The sequence below is a fragment of the Rissa tridactyla genome, chromosome 1 (genome assembly GCF_028500815.1).
Source record: "Rissa tridactyla isolate bRisTri1 chromosome 1, bRisTri1.patW.cur.20221130, whole genome shotgun sequence".
In the NCBI taxonomy this organism is placed as follows: Eukaryota; Metazoa; Chordata; class Aves; order Charadriiformes; family Laridae; genus Rissa; species Rissa tridactyla.
The window spans coordinates 165,029,796-165,047,325 of NC_071466.1; the positions used below are offsets into that span (position 1 = coordinate 165,029,796).

Below are 17,530 nucleotides of genomic sequence, written 5' to 3' on the forward strand. Positions count from 1 at the left end.
ACGCCTGGATCCCAGCTCACGTTGTCAGTGACCTGCAACATGCCCACAGAATAGTGGATTCCTGAGAGAAGCAGAGCGATTTGCTCTCAGAGAGGTGCACAGAAATTTGCCTTTCTTTCCAGTGGCCTTCAAGAAAATGCCAGGGAGTTTGTGCAGCCAAGGACACTGCTGGACTAGAAAGCAGAACTGGAGGAAAGGACTCAGCCTGCACACAGCAGGATTTCCAGTCTTTTTTTTATTTGGCACTGAACATTTTGTCACATGAGCACATGAACACGCATTTGCCTCACTGCATTCCCCCTTACGCTGTGAAATACAACTTTTAGAGCCCTTTGATCAAGAGCTGTGTCAGGTAAGTAGCTGACGGGCTATGGAGCAGTAAATTGTACAGATGTGGGAAAGCAGCTGAATACTAGCAGGCAGGTAGCATTTGTGTGGACACAAGTGGCCTTTTGGCATGTAAGAGTGGGCCTCAGTGTCTGTGTCTGGGTATGCATACCTGTCTTCTGAGAGTTCATCATTGCCTTTTCAGCATGTCTTTTAGTTCCTTGTTCTCTTTCCCAGCTAAGTACATTTTTACCCAAGAAGGATGCCTGTTCCCCAACAGGCCATCTTCATCCTCTCTGCCTATTCATTATCAGAAAGCATGAGCTTGCAGTTTGTGTAGCTGCTATCGATGCAGGGGAGGGCAGTGGTACCTTTGCTGTTAGGGGTCTCGCAAAGCGTTGGTCCTACTACATCCTGTTGGTGAAGAGGCAAGTGCCTCCACATGGTGTCTGAGATCCCCACTGTTATGTGACAATGTCATAAGCATTTGTGAAGAGCAGGTAAGGTAGGCTGGAGAAACAGATTCTCTTTCCACACAGATGCTGTTTAGAGACAGCAAGGAACAAATATTACGTAAAGTGTAGGCATGCTGCTGAGGCAAACATCTTCAATTTTTAATACATGTTATAGTAATAGTTATTTATCCTAGGTGTCCCAAGCCAGGAGCATCTAACTTACTAGCTCGGAAAAGCAGGCAGTTCATGGGAGAAAGAAAAGCAGCATATTGCGCAGCAACTGTTTCATACTCTTCTGGCTATACAAGTGAGTAGCTTGACTCTGAAGTCATGCTAGTTTTCATCCCAGACTACACCACTCACAATAACTTCTTCCCCACATTTCATTATGGGCCACAGAAATGTTATTTTTCCCCAGAGCTCACGGTCTTTCTTGTCCACGTGCTCTAAATATTGCACCGGGCTTTCCTGTAGGTTCCACGCAGCTTTAACCGGTGGGTCCTGAAGAAGCAGCAAACAATAAACTTTGCAGCACTGTTGTGTGAACTGTCTTGGAGGGGCAGATCTTGGGTCAAAGCCAGCGTGCTGAAAATCAAGTGAGAACAGTTTTCAGGGCTTTGTAACGTTATGTTGATGTGATGTTACATTGCCTCCCTGTTCTTGTTCTATGCAGCTGCTCCACATGAACTAAGCACTGAAGAACTTAATTTGTCAAAGCTGATGGTACCATTTGAGTGGGACAGGCAGCGGTCGCAAGGTCACTTTAAAGGTCCTTTATTTACCAAGTCCTGGCTTCTGGACTGTTCCAGCATCCAGCAACTGTCTCTGTTCCTTCATAGAGATGTCTGCAAAGAGCTTGGTAAGACTGAGCTTTCAGAAAGGCCCATCAAGCTGCAAAAGGAGGAAGCTGGACTCTTCATATATATGCGATACATATGACGTACATATATCTATATTTCCCAGAAAAAAAACCCACTAGACTATAGTCTGACTGGATAGCAAGTATCAGGGCTCTGTACACACCAACAGTCTCTGCAAGCTTTCCCCTTCCTCCCCAGGGGTTTGTCTGCTTGTGTTCAAGGTCAGCTCTGACAGACCATGGCCGTATAACCTCGGATTTGACTGCTGCGAGAACAGCTAAGCTGGCAGAAAGGGTGGTGTGAGAAGGAGTTATGAGAAGCCTCATCTCCACCCACAGACCCTCCACCTCTTGGCCTGGGAGCTGATTCAAGGTCAGTGGTGGCTGGGTGCTTGCCTGTGGTGTTGGGATCCTTGTGCTGTGCCCAGCCTTGCTGACCCTGACCCACAGACCAACTTCCCAGCTCAGTCTTGACCTGCCTGGTCACTGTGGGTTTGCCCGGTGATCACCAGTCTGTGGCTGACCCTGTTCACCACCACTGGCCCTGCTCTTTGCACCTTGCTTGGGGTCCAGTAGGACTGTGTTCTTCTGGTACAGGCACTGTCCTGCTGTTCCACACTGTTCACAGTGCAGCTTTGTGCCTCCGTTGCAAGGTTACATGTACCTCTGTGCATGCCTGTGAGTATATTCTGGGAGCACATGGGCTGGAAGACCCTCACCACAAGGGGAAAACAACCCCAACCAGAACGGAGACCTCCCACTGTTCTAAATACCAAGCTGCACAGACACGCCAGAAAATTGAACGTCCGCCCCTGTTCCTGGGCTGTATCTTTACTTACGCTGATAATTTTGCTGTAAAACTCTGTGTCGCTTTGGTAATAGCGATATCTGAAGAGATTCCTTATTGCCGGCATCATCCCCTACAAGCCAAGCACAGCATGAAGCAGACTGTTAGCATGTGGTGTGGCCAGCAGTGCAGGTCCTGAGCACCGGGAATTTTTGGTTCTCAGATTGTGTCAATTGACAATGGAGAAGCTGCCCGTTTCAAGCTTTGGAGGAAGGTCCCGTAAAAGCAACACAGGGCTGAAAAACGCTTTCTGCACTTGTATATGTGCCTCAGCCAGATGGACAAATCAGACATGCACTGTATGTCTGTGTATTGTGGGACACAGAAGGGTTGCTGGAGCTCAGCTTTCCACACCCCCATCCCTCTCAGCTCAGAAGTTATCCCCACTGTCATTGCCAACATATTTTGAGCAGTGTCTCTAGCAGAAGCAAAGTTCTAAATGAATGGCAGACACAGATGTCCCTTTTATCCCACTACTTGGGTCCAATTCCACAGAAACATAAAGTACCTCTTTGCTGTTGGTCATAGCATCATTCGAAGGTGAAATGCCAAGAACTTTAAATATGCTAGTTGTTCTCTGCTCTATATCTTTCTCACAGGCATTAAACAGCTTCTGCAATGCAAAGACAACAGCTGATTACAGCATCAATCCCCGTGAAACAAGAGGTGCAGTATGGAAAGCAAATGGTGAAACCACAACTGCATTAGAGTAAATTGTAGGGCCACTAATTGACTGAAATATGTCTTCAATACCTCAGAAATAAACTGTTTCATCGAGCTGTTTGCATATTGAAGCCCATTCTTCAGCATCTGTGGGGCCTTATCTTCACAACCAATGCTAATAGTGGCCTCATCTCAGTCTCATCCTTTAAGGTGCACCATTTTGCTATTTTTCTTCAGATCCCCCCAGCATCAGAGCAGCGAGTCAGACATCAGAACAAGGTCTCCCATCTACTACTTAAAGCATTAACCATAAGGAAACTGGAATATGCTTTCCCACTTGTGCTTAGCATGGGTGAGATGTGGGACTGGGATTTGAATGTGCCCTTCTGAAAGGCAGGAGGAAGCAGGTTACCGTCAGTTTGCTCTCTACAGTATTACACAGGCCCCGCTGGACTGGAAAATCAGAGACCCAAACTTAGTCCCCAACCCTGTCTGATACAGAAATACCCAAAGCCTGCTATACTGGCTACACCATATTGATTTGACAAGACTCAGATTGAGCAAATGGACATGAACAAACCTTAATTATGCTGTGGCCAGTTTGATATGTCAAACCGCACTCTGTCTTAAATTTTTGCCAGTCACATAGCCTGAGTATCTCATACATCTGCAGCACAGCAGACAAACGCGAAACGTCATTCATGTTCTCAGAGTCCTTGTGCATGCTCATCGCTTTAGACAAGAGTTCTTTGTGTCTAGGGCAAGAAGGATATTAAAAAACTTAGCTAAGACAAGCTGAAACGATGAGTAAGCATAACTATTTTACAGCATGTTAGGAATCTATTTCATTAATCTCATGTTTTCTACAGTGCACTTCTCCACTGGGTAGCTGGCAAGCAGCTTTCGTGTGGGAAATAGTGCTTTCTCAGCTCAGTTTTGCATGACCGCAGTGGAATCTGGTCAGAGAGCAGCATTTCAAGTCAATCATTATAGGCTGATTTCTTTTATTAACATGTTTGCCCTGGGAATATCTCCTTTCCTTTCCAGAACAACCCAAGCCATCTTCCAGAAATCAGTTACAAAGAGACGCTGGCAGGTTGAAAGTCTGGGGAGAAGGTGCCTAGGCTGTCTGATCAGAAACCGAGTCCCTAATGACTGGAGGAAGCAAGAAGTATGTGGCTTTTCAGTGTAGAAACACACATTGCATCAGAAATCTGAATGAAGACCTTACTTTGCCTCTAGCTCTTTGATCTTCTTTTTCAGCTCCTCTGTCTCATGACGCTCTTTTTGGGTCATCTCTCCAGGCAATGCTCTGAAACAGATTTCTTTTGTGAGATCTCTTTATTTGTACAACAGTGCAATGGCCCCTCTTGAATAGTCTGAATTCTGGCAAAAGAGAGGTGAGGTGGGAAAGTGCAGAGCACCCAGGAAGAAACTCCAGGGGAGCTTAACAACCTCCCCTGAAAGCCCCCCACCTGGGACTTATGCTCAAATCAAGGGGAAAACTATTTACATCAGAAGAAAGGTAGGTGGGGTTGTAAGGTTCAGAGGTTGAAGACCTGAAGAAAATACAAGTATTCTCCACTTGTTAGAATCTACTCTCATCTTTTCTGTAGTTGTTTTCTCCATCTTTAACATAAAAACATTATCACCAAACAACCCAAACCATCCAGGGAGTTCTATTCTCCTGGATTCCTTTCTCCAAAGATGTCTGGGTAATGTCAGTCTCCTATTTCTCCAGTGGGTGAGATTCTCCCATTTCCAATGCCTGCTCTTTAGGTGATACCACTAGAGCTTAAAAAAGCCCTCTTTGCATGATGACCCTAGGTCGCTTACAGACTCACGCCCTAAAAGTGCAGGAAATTTTTTGCTTTTTATCATTCATCACAGTTTTTTAGCAATTGTGTCTTCTTCTGTATTACACATCTCAGAACAAGTACATGCAGCCCTGATATAAAGGAGGCCTCCTGTCCCATGTTTCTGTCCCCTCTTTTCAGAGCCTTCAGAGTCATACTACCTTATATTAACATTCTGATCTTGTGAATTATCCCATTGAGTTTCTGCTCTGTCATTTAAATTATCTTCACTACTGCACAGAGAAAAGTTGTGTTCAGAGCTTGTCTAACCTTGGAGGTGGTAGATGCATTATGCATAGTGGAGGAACATGACTGGCTGTGGGTGAAAGGACAGTATTGAGAAGATGAAATTTAGAAAAACCCAATAGTCACTCCTGATAGCTCCTGTATCCCTCCTGGTAGAGAGGATCAGGGTTGTTGGTCTCCTGCATCTGATAATGATCAGATCCAGCATGCTGCCTAGAGATGGAAGAAAACAAGCTATTTTAAGCAGACAGACCTGGGAGCAAACCAAGAATGAGGACATGAATCTGGAAGGTGTAATCTAGACTGGTTTCCTAACAGCCTTCTGTAATTAGGCAAACAAAGTCAAGGATGCAAGTGACTGAGCTTGGTCATCATTTGAACCTAGGCGCAGGGTCTGGGAACCTTTGCCTTACATCAGCTCAAGTCTCAAACTTGAGCCACTGTGGAAGAAAGCTCCAAGGTTTCAGAAAGTGTGAGTATTCCACCACTACCAGGCTATCCGTGACTGCACACCTGGAAGCCCTTCACAAACCCACAGATACTCCAGACATGATCAGAAACTTTAAAAATACCACAGCCTGTCTTCACAGAAATCCCAACAGGAAACCCTCTTCTCCACACAGCTATTCAGGAAGGGTATGGAAATCCAGCTATTCTATTTGAAGTTTGTTCACTGTGGCCTTAGACACTGAGAATGATTTATGTTGGCATTTTATTCCCAAGATGCTATTATTTAGGCTATTATTTCTTTTTCTTTCCTCTCAACTAACAGCTTCCCTTCTTATTCACAGTATCCCAGCCACTGTCTTCCTTCAGTGCTTGTCTAGCTCATGAAGGCAGTTTTCACAATGAAAACCCAGGACTGCCTCTGCACACCCGCTCAAAGTGTCCTCAGAGCTGCTTTTCCACCCCCCCACACACCCTCCCTTTCTATATTAGGCTGGATGCCTTTATCTTGAGAGCTGCTGTTGTTAAGGCAGCCATCTCCTGTTCACGGAAGTATTTGCACGGAGATGAAAGTTCACCTCACAACATGACATGATTTTGTGTCACAAGCCCTGGTCATGTGCCCCGATCTGCATTCCAAGACAAACCTGTTGCAGAGGCAGCTCGTGCCTGGCCATGAAAATGCAGTCAAACAGGAGAATGAAAATTTGGTCTGCCTTGCAGGACAGAGCTGTCATAACCAAGGCTTGAGTATGTTTCAGTGACAGTCGCAGAAACATTTACAATTTTCCCCCTCTTATGTATATTCTTAATATAAAGAATCACATTACCTATGGCAACGCTCCAGAAATTGTAGTCGACTTTCAACAGAGTCAGACCAAACTCTTCTCTCCCTGTCCATCAGTCCGTCAGGGGAAGAAAGATAAAACACACTCAAGTCAGCAGGCAAGTATCCATTAAAGTCCTTAGAAACACATAAGCTAAACTTCCTCCCTCCAATTCCTGATCAGTCCAGAGGAAAAAAAAAATCTAGATACCAAAACTTCTCAAGGCTGTGCTTTGCCAGGTAAGTGGTTTGTGATTTTATGAATCAGTACAAATAGTACAACTAAAATACTCTGAAAGCATAAGATCTGCATGTTATATGATGTAGATCAAACAGCTTCTGTAAATTGGCTTTGGATTTCCAATACAGCCTGGAGAAAATGTGGTGCTAACTGGGAGCCCTCCTCGTGTCTGGCTTATTTGTAATCTTCTGTCCAACCTGTCCTAGCATACACCAGCCACAGCTGATCATCAGGGGTCACACTAAACACTGTAATTTCTGGTCACTGGATTCACCTTATTTCATTTTCCACCTTCTCCAGCCTTCCTTCCAGATCACGATAGGCCTCCAGACTTGAAGGATTGTCTTCATGGGCTGATGATTGCTGCTGTGTGTCAAGTATTTGTCTGAGGAAAAAAGAAAATGGAATTCTTGAAATGGAGGGGGGAAAAAAAATCACATAATCTAAACAGGTACCTTATAAAAGACAGCCACGTGAGCAGAGGCTCCACGGCTGCATCCACGCTGGCGATAGATCAGAGGCAGGATACAGACTCCAGAGCACATGATGGCCCAGCACACTCCCGGACACAGTTTTGGCACAAGTGAGCTGGTACTCTCCCAGATGATGCCTGGCACATTTCAGAGGACTGCACAGGCCAGGGTTTGCAAAGAAACAGATGAAGGATTTGAGCAATCATTAGGGCTGAATGAAGTGGGCAGGATACAGGGACAACTCCTGAAAAACAAACTCAACCCAGACCTGCAGAGCATGGGGAACAGCAAATGCAGGTGGCTGTTCTACTGAAATCAACTTTGCTATGTATTGGTGTGGGGGTTTTTAACAGAGAAGAACAAAGCTGTATATTCTCGAGGTAATTTTCATTTCTACAACTGCTTTGTGCCCTATTTCCTAATGAGGCTCCCAAATATCAGCTATTACTGCAGAGAGAATCCCAGGCTGAGGTGCTCCTGCAGCTCAGAGGAAGGTGGAGCAGACAGCAAGCTCCTTCATGCAGCAAAGCAATGTCAGAGAAAGCCTAAGCCTGAGGCTTCACCATCAGTTTATGCCCATCCGAGTCTGCACGGCTCCTGCAAGGCACTGTCCTGCCCCTCTCTCCCAGCACCCCCTCACTCCTCTCCCGCTGAAACCTATTTCGGATTTGTTTATGTCATGGTTTCAGCTGGGAAGGAGTTAACTATTTTGCTAGCAGCTGGGGTGTAGTGCTATGTTTTGGAGTCGGGATGGGAACAGCGTGATAGCACACTGGTGGTTTTGGTTGTTGCTGAGCTCTCAAAGCCTTTTCTGCTCTTCATCCCACCCCACCAGCGAGCAGGCTGGGGGTGCACAAGAAGTTGGGAGGGGACACAGCCCGGACAGCTGACCCCAACTGACCAACGGGATATTCCCTACCTGTGATGTCATGCTCAGCAATAAAAAACTGGGGGCAGAAGAAGGGAGGGGAGGATGTTCAGAGCGATGGTGTTTGTCTTCCCAATTAACTGTGACATATGCTGGAGCCCTGCTTTCCTGGAGGTGGCTGAACACCTGCCTGACGATGGGAAGCAGTGAATGAAGTCCTTGTTTTGGTTTGGTCTACCTATTAAACTGTCTTTATCTCAACCCAAGAGCTTTTTCTCACTTTTCTGATTCTCTCTCCCATCGCAGCTGGGGGGAGCGAGTGAGCAGCTGCGAGGTTCTAGCTGCCGGCTGGGGTTAACCCACCGGATGGATTTTTGGATGGATTCGTTTTTAGTTAAATCACTTAATTTCCCGTCTTTCACTGAGGACATGTTTTTTCTCTTTAAGCTCAACAATCCAGAATAAAATCTGCATTTAAATCAGCCTTTCCCTGCAAAACCGATGAGCTCAGAGACTGAGTCCTGGATCTGTTACACTATTTAATACTGCTCTTTCCAATTTCTCTCACACCCATTTAAGATCTGTCTCACCCTCTAGAGCTGAACTTGAGCTGAATTTGAGGAAACTAACCGTCCCTGTAGCGGATAGGAAGGATAAGAAGTAGAAAACAGAGGTTTTACTGAAATATTTCAGTTGGGAAATGTTTGCAGTCCCTCATCGCAATCCCCCAAGGGACTTTCTAGAAATATTTAGAGCTACTACGGTTAAACTTATTTAGTTAGCCAGAGACACCCCCTGTGCAACATACCTGCCGCCTTCTGCAAACATCTCTCTAGGATTAGTGCCTTTACACAGTTCTTCAAACACCCTCGTTCGGCTGTAGGAATAAAACTTGGGTTCTGCTGTAGAAAGAAGTCTTCCGTGCTGCCAGGAGTGCGAGAAGCTACTGCAAGTGCTAGGCAGTTCTTTGCTTTTATAAGGGGACTTTTCTGCTGTAAATTACAGGAACAAGCCCCCTCCTTTTACAGGAAAAGGTACTTTTTCTTTGCACTGTATGTGATATCTCTCCAGTCGATGACATCAGGGCAGGAGTGGCTTCACCCTGCAGTATCAGCCAGAGCAGTTCAAATTTCACCCCAGTCCCATCTGTTTACTGCTCTGTAGCTCCCCGCACTGCACACCTCTGCGCTGCTGTCGGCCATGGCCAGCAAGTCAGTCTTTGTCGTTGCTATAGATTTTGGCACGTCCTACAGCGGGTACTGTTTTTCCCTTGCTTCAAGCACGGACCAAATCCGCCAGGTGTACTGGGGAACAGAGCACGGGCTCAAGACCCCGAAGACACCCACGTGCATCTTGTTCGACCAGAAGCAGGAGTTCAGAAAGTTTGGCTATGATGCTGTGATGAAGTATAAGAGCCTGCCCTCCAATGAAGCTGACAACTGGTACTTCTTCCAAAACTTCAAGATGTATCTGTACAACAAGGTAGGTGGAATAGTTACTGCTAATGGGAGTCAGAGCTGTTAGTTTATTTGAGGGGTGGGGGTTAGAGGAGTTGGTGAAGTGGGCTGAGTAAATCTGGCTGATGAGGATGAATGAATGGAAATCAAAGGGCATTTTGATGAACTGAAGAAGAAATGATTTATTTTCTTAATTAGCCAAAGGCTTCACAGGCCCTTCCTTCACGATGCTATTCATTATCTAAAGACAATACAACCTGACTGCATACTTTGGTGAAGCCAAATGCTTGGCCAAATGCTTGTTTATTGAAAAGCTGCCCTCAGTCCTCGAAAGGGCACAAGTGAAGCTTCCCGTGATTCAAAGGAGGTGGGCAGCCTCGGGATCAACACGTTATGTACCTTCCTCTAGCTTGTCTCTCCTTCCCCCTAAAAAGGTATGCTGAAACCAATTTAAGGCTGGCTAGCTGTCCTTCAAGCACGTAGTGGCTATCATTCTGTCATTTTTCTCTGAAGGCTCTGTGCTAGTTCAGAATTGCTCACAGGTTTTTCTGGGTTTGCTTGTTCGGCCAAACATTAGGCTACGTTAGGGCCTCCTTGTCCGTGCTCTGGGGTCCCACAGGGCCTCCCAAAGACGGAATAACCCAGAGCACAGGGCCAGCCCTGAATAGTCTCGTGTCTGTTCTTTGGCGTCCCCCAGCACTAAGCAATGAGCGCTGAACTGGGTGTAGGGGGAGGTGGTAAGTGGGAGGCCTCTGTGAAGACTTCCCTCCCTGGGAAAGCTGGGAATGATGTGGTCTGGCACAGTGTCACCTTGTCGTGTTAAAAGGACTGTAGTTTCAATATTTGTCTGTCAGAGTCCCAGGACTTTCACTGACTTACTACCAGAGTCCCACCAAAGGACTTTCACTGAAGCAGATTCACAAATAATCGAAATTATTATTTTATTGAGAGCGACAGTCGCAGATTTGAGATTGCCGTTGATAAATTCACTACCTACAATAGCGCTAATTACTTAAGGTTAATATTGCCAGCAAAAATGAAGATAGTACAACAACCCGGGGTAACATTCACCAGAGGGTGAGAGGCGCAGCGCTTACCCAGAAAGGCGTCCCTGCCTGGGGTGGAGGAAGAGAACACAGCCCGTCGACTGGTCCGTCAGGTATCAAGTTTCTTCTCTCCCAATTTAACAGTCATTTTCTCCATCGTTTTATCCCCAAAATTACAAGGTTTCCCTCCCCTAGGTGACATGTAATATGATTTGGGTGGAGAGACGAGTGCTATAGTCATATACGTTTAGCATGATCTCTAAAATCTTCATTAGCACATACAGGGGTGTCAACTTTAATATGCATTTCACAGGTAACGAGGCAAAGGTCAATTATCGGGCATGGTAGCCTCTCGAGGAAACAAACAGCTACACAAAATCTCTGTTATCTTGATTTTACTGTCTCTGCTGACAAAAAGCAGGGCTGTCCTGGCTCCCCAAGACTACCCCGTTATTTATGTATCCTGTGATAGCCAGACAAGCCTTCACTCCCCTGGGTTGCACAAGAGATAGCAAAGCCAGTCTTAATTGCCCTTTGAGCACAGAGACTTCACCTCATTATCCAAATTCCACACACCTGTGGAGTGGTGCCTTCTCCCTCACTTTCAGAGGGGGCTGGAGAGAGGTTTAAGTTCAACACCATTTCTCTGCACCCAAGAAGAAAATGTTTAAGGGAAATTTCATTACAGAATCACAGAATGGTTGAGGTTGGAAGGAACCTCTGGAGGTCATCTGCTCCAACCTCCCCACTCAAGCAAAGCCGCACAGACCTGGTTGCCCAGGACTGTTGTCCAGTCAGCTTTTGAATATCTCCAAGGATGGAGATTCTACCACCTCTCTGGGCAACCATTAGAAGGGCTCAGAAACACGAAAGGGGAGCACCAGCTCCCAGGCACATAAGTAGTTATTGGTGAATCTCCATAGAAAGTGTCTGTGGAGCACATGTAACAGCTTTCTTATATCACCCTCTCCTAACTGAGCCAGGAACAATGACAGGAAATGAGATCGTAAGTAAAAATGAGTATAGATTCCCTTTCTCTTAAGCGGCTGCACCTGCAGAATAGGATTCACCTTACCTTTCCTGGTTGCGTGTTATTTAAGCTAGGCAGCACCTGGACCTGCCTGTTTTTCTCCATTGGCTGTAAAGGACCCCATGTTGATGGAGCTGATTGTGCAGTTGATAGTCTTTGTAATTTAGGACCATTTTAGTGGCTACCAAAGCAAAACAAAAGGAAGCACACACATGAAGGCTGGCTCCTGAAACTTCTTTGGATAGTGGCAACAATTCCCACTCTTTCTGGACAGAGTAGGCAATCAGGGACTGATGGAGGGAGTTTGGGTCTCCTGGGAGAAACTAAAAAAGTGTTGGAGCAGCTGCCTGCCTCAAGCTTCACATACGCTCACGGAGATACATAAGCCAAGAGGACACATTATAGAGAAACTGTGCCAGACCAGGGACTTACATGTCTACATGTTCGTCCAGCATATATTTTCTTAATGCCATACACAGAAGTATAGATGCAACTAGAAAGGTCTGAAGTCTCTGTCCATATGCCTGGGAAATGTATGGTGGTGTCACTTAGAAAGAACAATTCTCCCCAAGGGCTGTTCAGGAGGATCTACAGAGTATTTACAAGATTTGGTGCAGGAGGAACAGCTGACTTATCAACCACATTGAATCACTGATGTCGAGGGTAAGCGTCTTGGTAGCCGACTTGTGTCAATGAGGCTGCAGTTCGCCACAATACTGGATCCATTGCTGGGAATTTACTCAGGATTGGAGACAGGACCTTCTTCTATGCCGTGTGTTGTGCAGTGCTCAGAGTGAAAGGGACAAGTCTCTTGCTAAGACGGCCACGTGTGACGCTGAGACTTTTTTTGTAGAAAGTCACATCTGGCATGGAACTGAAAGCCAGCAATGGAAAGACGCTCCCGGCCCTGACGGTCTTTTCCGAAAGCCTGCGCTACCTGAAGGAACATGCCCTAGAAACCATCCAAGAGGCCTCTTTCCAAACCGTCTGCGACCTGGAGGAGATCACCTGGGTGATTACTGTACCAGCCATATGGAGCTCTGCTGCCAGGCAGTTCATGCGACTGGCGGCAAAAGAGGTAAAAGCAGGGGTTATCCCACTGCCTCAAATTATCTTTGGAGAACCACCACCCCAGCATGGGGCTCCTGGGGTGAGAACAGCCTCCCTAGCAGGTGGCGTTTGTACAGCGGTGATCTCTCTACCTTTCCTTGAGCTGACACTTCTCTCTTGTGTTTTTAGGCAGGACTCATCTCTGACATGATTTCTGAGAAGCTGATTATTGCCCTGGAGCCGGAGGCTGCATCGCTCTGGTGCAAACAGCTTCCACAGGAAGGGTTTTTGGCAGACAACAGTGACAAGAAGAAGTTTGAAGACTCCCCTGGGATCCAGTATATTGTTGTTGACTGTGGAGGTAAAATTTTCCCTGTCTAACAGGTACCATCTTTGCTGGGAGCAGAGCGTGGCTGTTTCACAGTGGCTGACACAGTGGGACCCAAAGGACCCAGAGCTTGGACTCCACTCCCGTGCTTGTCATGCGATTTTTATTTTTATTTCTCACTTAATGAGATCCGAGGGCAGGCAGAAAAATGGGAGGAAAAGACAGATCAGTCTGTACTGTGTCTCAGCATCAGACACTGATATGCACCCACATGCTGTTGTGTGTCCTGAGCCCACAGCTTCCTCTGTAGAAGCAAGTGTAGTGCCCAATGAATTGACTAAAGAGATTAGCTAGCAGGCCCTGTAGAGTAAATCATTAAGAACATTTGATGGAGCACTTCTTAGTAATTTCTCTAGTTCCCCATGTAAGTTTTTTTGGTGTAATGTGAGTTTCCAGTCAAGAGCAGTCTGGTGATTGTGAACAAATAGTGAAAAGGCATCAAGAGGACCAGAAGTTTCTGAGAGTCTCACCACCACTGATCATCTTATCTCAGAGCTTCTCTATCAAAAGGCAGGAGAAGATAGTCCTTTTGTGATCAGAAAGAAGATTGGCTTGTGCAGGAAGCAACTCAGAGCATCCAGCTCTCATCAGCAATTACAGTAGGATCTTTGAGAGACTAGGCTTGTAAATAGAAGTGCATAAATTTAGGAAATTTAGAGGTGTGCACGCAATAGCGGAGGAGTGAGGAAGAGAAAAGAAAGCAGCAGAAAAGTGCACTTGTGAACCGGGAGTTCAGAAGATGAGATTATATTCAGTGGAAAGTAAGGACCTCATGTACTGTAAAGAAACCAGCTAACTTCATGTCTCTCTGTGCGTGTGTACACGTGTAGGTGGCACAATAGACATCACGGTACATGAGATCCAAGAAAACCATTACCTGAAGGAGCTACACAAGGCAGCTGGAGGTGGATGGGGAGGCAACAGAGTAGATGAAAACTTCACTGACTTCCTCAAGGAAATATTTGATGACGGCGTATGGGATGAATATGTAAAGACCTACCCTACCGAATTACAACATATGATGTACAACTTCAGTCTACAGAAATGCTCTGCTGGCAGGGAGGCGGTCTACATACATTGCTACTACAACTTGACCAGATTGGCAATGTGCAAGAAGGACATCTCCCACTTCTTCAAAAAAGCACAGGGAGCTGTGTGGTGCGATGGGATGATCATGATTACATATGAGAAAATTAAGAGCTTTTTTGACTACAGTATCAAAAATATCATTCATACTTTGAAGGAAATTCTTAACAAGCCTGAGATGGCCAAGGTCCAGTACATTTTGCTTGTGGGAGGCTTTGCATCTAGCATCATCTTGAGAGATGCAATCAGGCAGGCCTTTAGCAAGTATCATATCCTTTGTCCAATGGAGGCCCAAGTGGCCATTGCAAAAGGGGCTGTTTTATTTGGAGTCAATCCACACATTATTGCCTCAAGAGTCAGTGCTCGGACATACGGTGTATCTGTAAATCGTAAATTTGATGCTGCTATCCATGACTTCTTAAAACTAAGGGTCTCAAAAGCTGGTGACTATATTTACTGCATAGATCTCTTTAAGAAATTGGTGGGAATTGAGGAGTCAGTGAATATAAATGAAGTTGCCCACCATATTTTACACCCAACAGAACCAGATCAGACAAGCGCATGCTTTTCTTTCTATTGTACAGAAAAGCAGGATGCTCAGTACGTAGATGAGGAAGGGATGGAACTGCTTGGCTCCTGTACAGTGCCAATGCCAGACACAAAGCTGGGGAAGGAACGTGAACTGAAGCTGGATATTAAATTTGGGCTCACTGAATTTAAAGTCACATGTACTGATGTTACTTCCAAACAAAGTCGGGCAATTATAATAGATTTTTTAGCTGTGTAAATGCTCAGTACATCGAGCAGCAGGGGCAATAACTCAAGGGAGAGCATGGCTTTAGTGGGAGGCAATAACTACTACACTAGAGAAGGCAAATGGACCATAAAGTCCATCCATCATCCAGCTTTTTGCTTGCACAGGTAAACGGTTTGCTAGTCTGATTCGCTGGTTCCTTCTATTCCTCAACAACCACCCTTTCAGTCCACTACCTCTCTTTCTGTTCTATCTGACAGCAAGTTTATCTGCTGCTTTATCTCTTGCCCTTCTGGCTTAGCTCCTTGCATCTCTGAACACAGTAGTTCATACCACCAATATAATCATCTGTACTCTATCTGTGTTTGATAGAGAGCTTCCGTACTGGTGTCTAACTTCTACATATATCAGCCCATAACTATTTCTTTTAGCCTGACGTCTTCTTTCAGCTACATCCTCTCTTCCTCCGATATCAGGTCCCTTTATCTGGAGTCCAGGTTTAACTCTGCCAGGGGTGACATTCAATGGATTTGAGTTTTCTTCAGAACATCACTCATATAGATTGCGTGTAATTAAAGAGCTCCTGTTCCAGTCAAGACACTCTGTGAAGCAGTAACTCAATGTAGTCTGGGGGCTTGTATGCAAAACCTGCGGGAGTGTTATTTGCATTAAACCATTGGGTGGTGCGATCTTATTAACTGAGCTGATACAAATGCCAGATTGTAACATGACAGATATGAATAGTGCTTACACCCCTACCTGAGCACCTCTGTCCATCTGTGGATACGCCCTACATCTCTGAATTGGGCTTGATATTTTCCATGTCTATAAAAGCTCATTTCTTTGCCTCCTGTGCACAAGTTCAGCACAGTGTGGCCTGCGCAAGCCCAAATTTGTCCAAGAAAAGGATGCGATCCTGCAGTGTGCTGGGTCTGCCTGGGGTGGAGTGGTTAACTTTCTTCGTGGCCACCCTTACGCTGCTGTGTCATGTATGGCCAAAACGGTCTTGAGAGCACACCAGTGTTTTAGTAATAGCTGAACAGGGCTCGCACAGCAGCACGGCCTTCTCTGTTTCTCACTCTGCTCCTGCAGCGAGGAGGCTGGCGGGGGGAGCAAGGGGCTGGGAGAGGACACAGCCAGCACAGCTGACCCTAACTGACCAAGGCGGGTCATACCCTGTAACCTCATCCTCAGCAATAAAAATGGGGAGGGACTTTCTCCAAAGTAGCTATTGCCTGGGGAGACTGGCTGGGCTTCGGTCTGGTGGTGGGATGTGGTGACTGCCTTTGCATCACTTACTGGGTTTTTTTGGTAGAGTAATTTTTTTCCCCTTCGCTAAGGCTGTAGAGTTTCCCTGCTGAACACCAGCCTGTCCCGATGCAAATACCTGGTTAGCTGGATACACAGCATGAAAACTCAGCGCTGGCATCTTTATTTGGTGTAATGACTGCGTTAGAATCACTGCTAAGCCATGTACTTAATGCTGTCAATCATTAAAGAAGCATTTAGAGGATTAATCTGTATAGATACTATGACCTATGGTGTATAAAAGCTGAACTATTTTGAATACCTCACCTTTGGTTTTGCATTCAAAATCTTACCTGTGCAATAAAAGTATTCACAACAGAAAAACCTGTGTCCATTTCTATCATGTCAGACAGTACTTCCCTTTGAACTATGTACGGGCCATTCTAGGTGGCTAGGTTCCAACAGGCTGAATGTTCCTGCTTTTTTCTTACCTTGTGGACTTTGCACTTTCACCAGTGCAAAGTGCAGCATAGCTTCACCCAAGCCCACCACCGTTCTCTGAACAGGAGAGAGAAGTGCGGTCTGGTGGCTGCTGGGAAAGCCACATGCGTCTGCCCCAGGTCTTTCCCAACCGTATGCTACGTGGGCTTTGGCATTCAGACATCGACACCAACAGTTGTGACTGCAGCTCCTAATTTTGCTTATTTTGATGAGCTGGTAATGTTGATAACCTGAGATAATGAGCATGGAGCAGATGCAGGTGTTTGTCATCCTTGTAAAAGCAGCACCGAGTGTCAGCGTCTCAAGACAAACATCTGAGAAACCTGCTATGGGGGGCTCTAACCTCAGTCTGACAGTATGGGGGTGTTGGGAAAATAAGAGTTATAGAATCATAGAATGTGTTGGGTTGGAAGGGACCTTTAAAGGTCACCTAGTCCAACCCCCCTGCAGTAAGCAGGGACATCTTCAACTAGATCAGGTTGCTCAGAGCCTCATCAAGCCTGGCCTTGAATGTCTCCAGGGATGGGGCCTCCACCACCACTGAGCTGAGTGGCTCAGCTATTTTACAGCTATATTATATATTATAGCTATATCATAGCTGCTGAGCCCTTTCCAGCCATCCTCTACAACAGCTGTGTCTGCTGAGCTGGGGATTAACCCCTGTTGTGTAATAAATAGGGTGGTTTATTTATATCAAACATGAAACTTAAATAACAGATCACAAACTTTGAAGAAGAAAACATGGGCAGCTTTGCAGTACTTGTGACGGGGGCATCAAGGAGCTCTGCAGGGAGTCACCGCTGCCAGGTCCTAAGTAGCTGGGCATGTAGAAGATGCTGTCCATTCCTGTTGCCGGAGCCTG

At 45.9% G+C, this 17,530-nt stretch overlaps 2 protein-coding genes across 4 annotated transcripts; one reads left to right on the top strand and one right to left on the bottom strand.

Annotated features, from left to right (window-relative positions):
• Positions 1-220: 220 nt before the first annotated feature.
• LOC128901507 (uncharacterized) lies at positions 221-9,086 on the bottom strand. 3 transcript variants are annotated; one of them, XM_054183571.1, is made up of 8 exons: positions 8,917-9,086; positions 7,042-7,152; positions 6,531-6,593; positions 4,383-4,463; positions 3,732-3,906; positions 2,997-3,101; positions 2,481-2,561; positions 221-1,367 (listed from the first exon to the last, which is right to left on the bottom strand). In XM_054183571.1, exons 1-8 carry the CDS (start codon positions 8,934-8,936, stop codon positions 1,116-1,118), a joined length of 888 nt encoding a protein of 295 aa, XP_054039546.1. In that variant the 5' UTR covers positions 8,937-9,086; the 3' UTR covers positions 221-1,115. The 3 variants fall into 3 exon arrangements, with proteins under 3 accessions (XP_054039546.1, XP_054039537.1, XP_054039556.1); XM_054183562.1 differs by having other exon boundaries at positions 6,531-6,605; XM_054183581.1 differs by lacking the exon at positions 221-1,367 and adding an exon at positions 1,437-1,673 and having other exon boundaries at positions 6,531-6,605.
• Positions 9,087-9,136: 50 nt separating this feature from the next.
• Positions 9,137-16,536, top strand: LOC128901501 (heat shock 70 kDa protein 12B-like). Its single transcript, XM_054183549.1, has 4 exons — positions 9,137-9,590; positions 12,495-12,719; positions 12,881-13,052; positions 13,910-16,536. The coding sequence occupies exons 1-4, from the start codon at positions 9,309-9,311 to the stop codon at positions 14,950-14,952; spliced, it is 1,722 nt and encodes a 573-aa protein (XP_054039524.1). The 5' UTR covers positions 9,137-9,308; the 3' UTR covers positions 14,953-16,536.
• Positions 16,537-17,530: the final 994 nt, after the last annotated feature.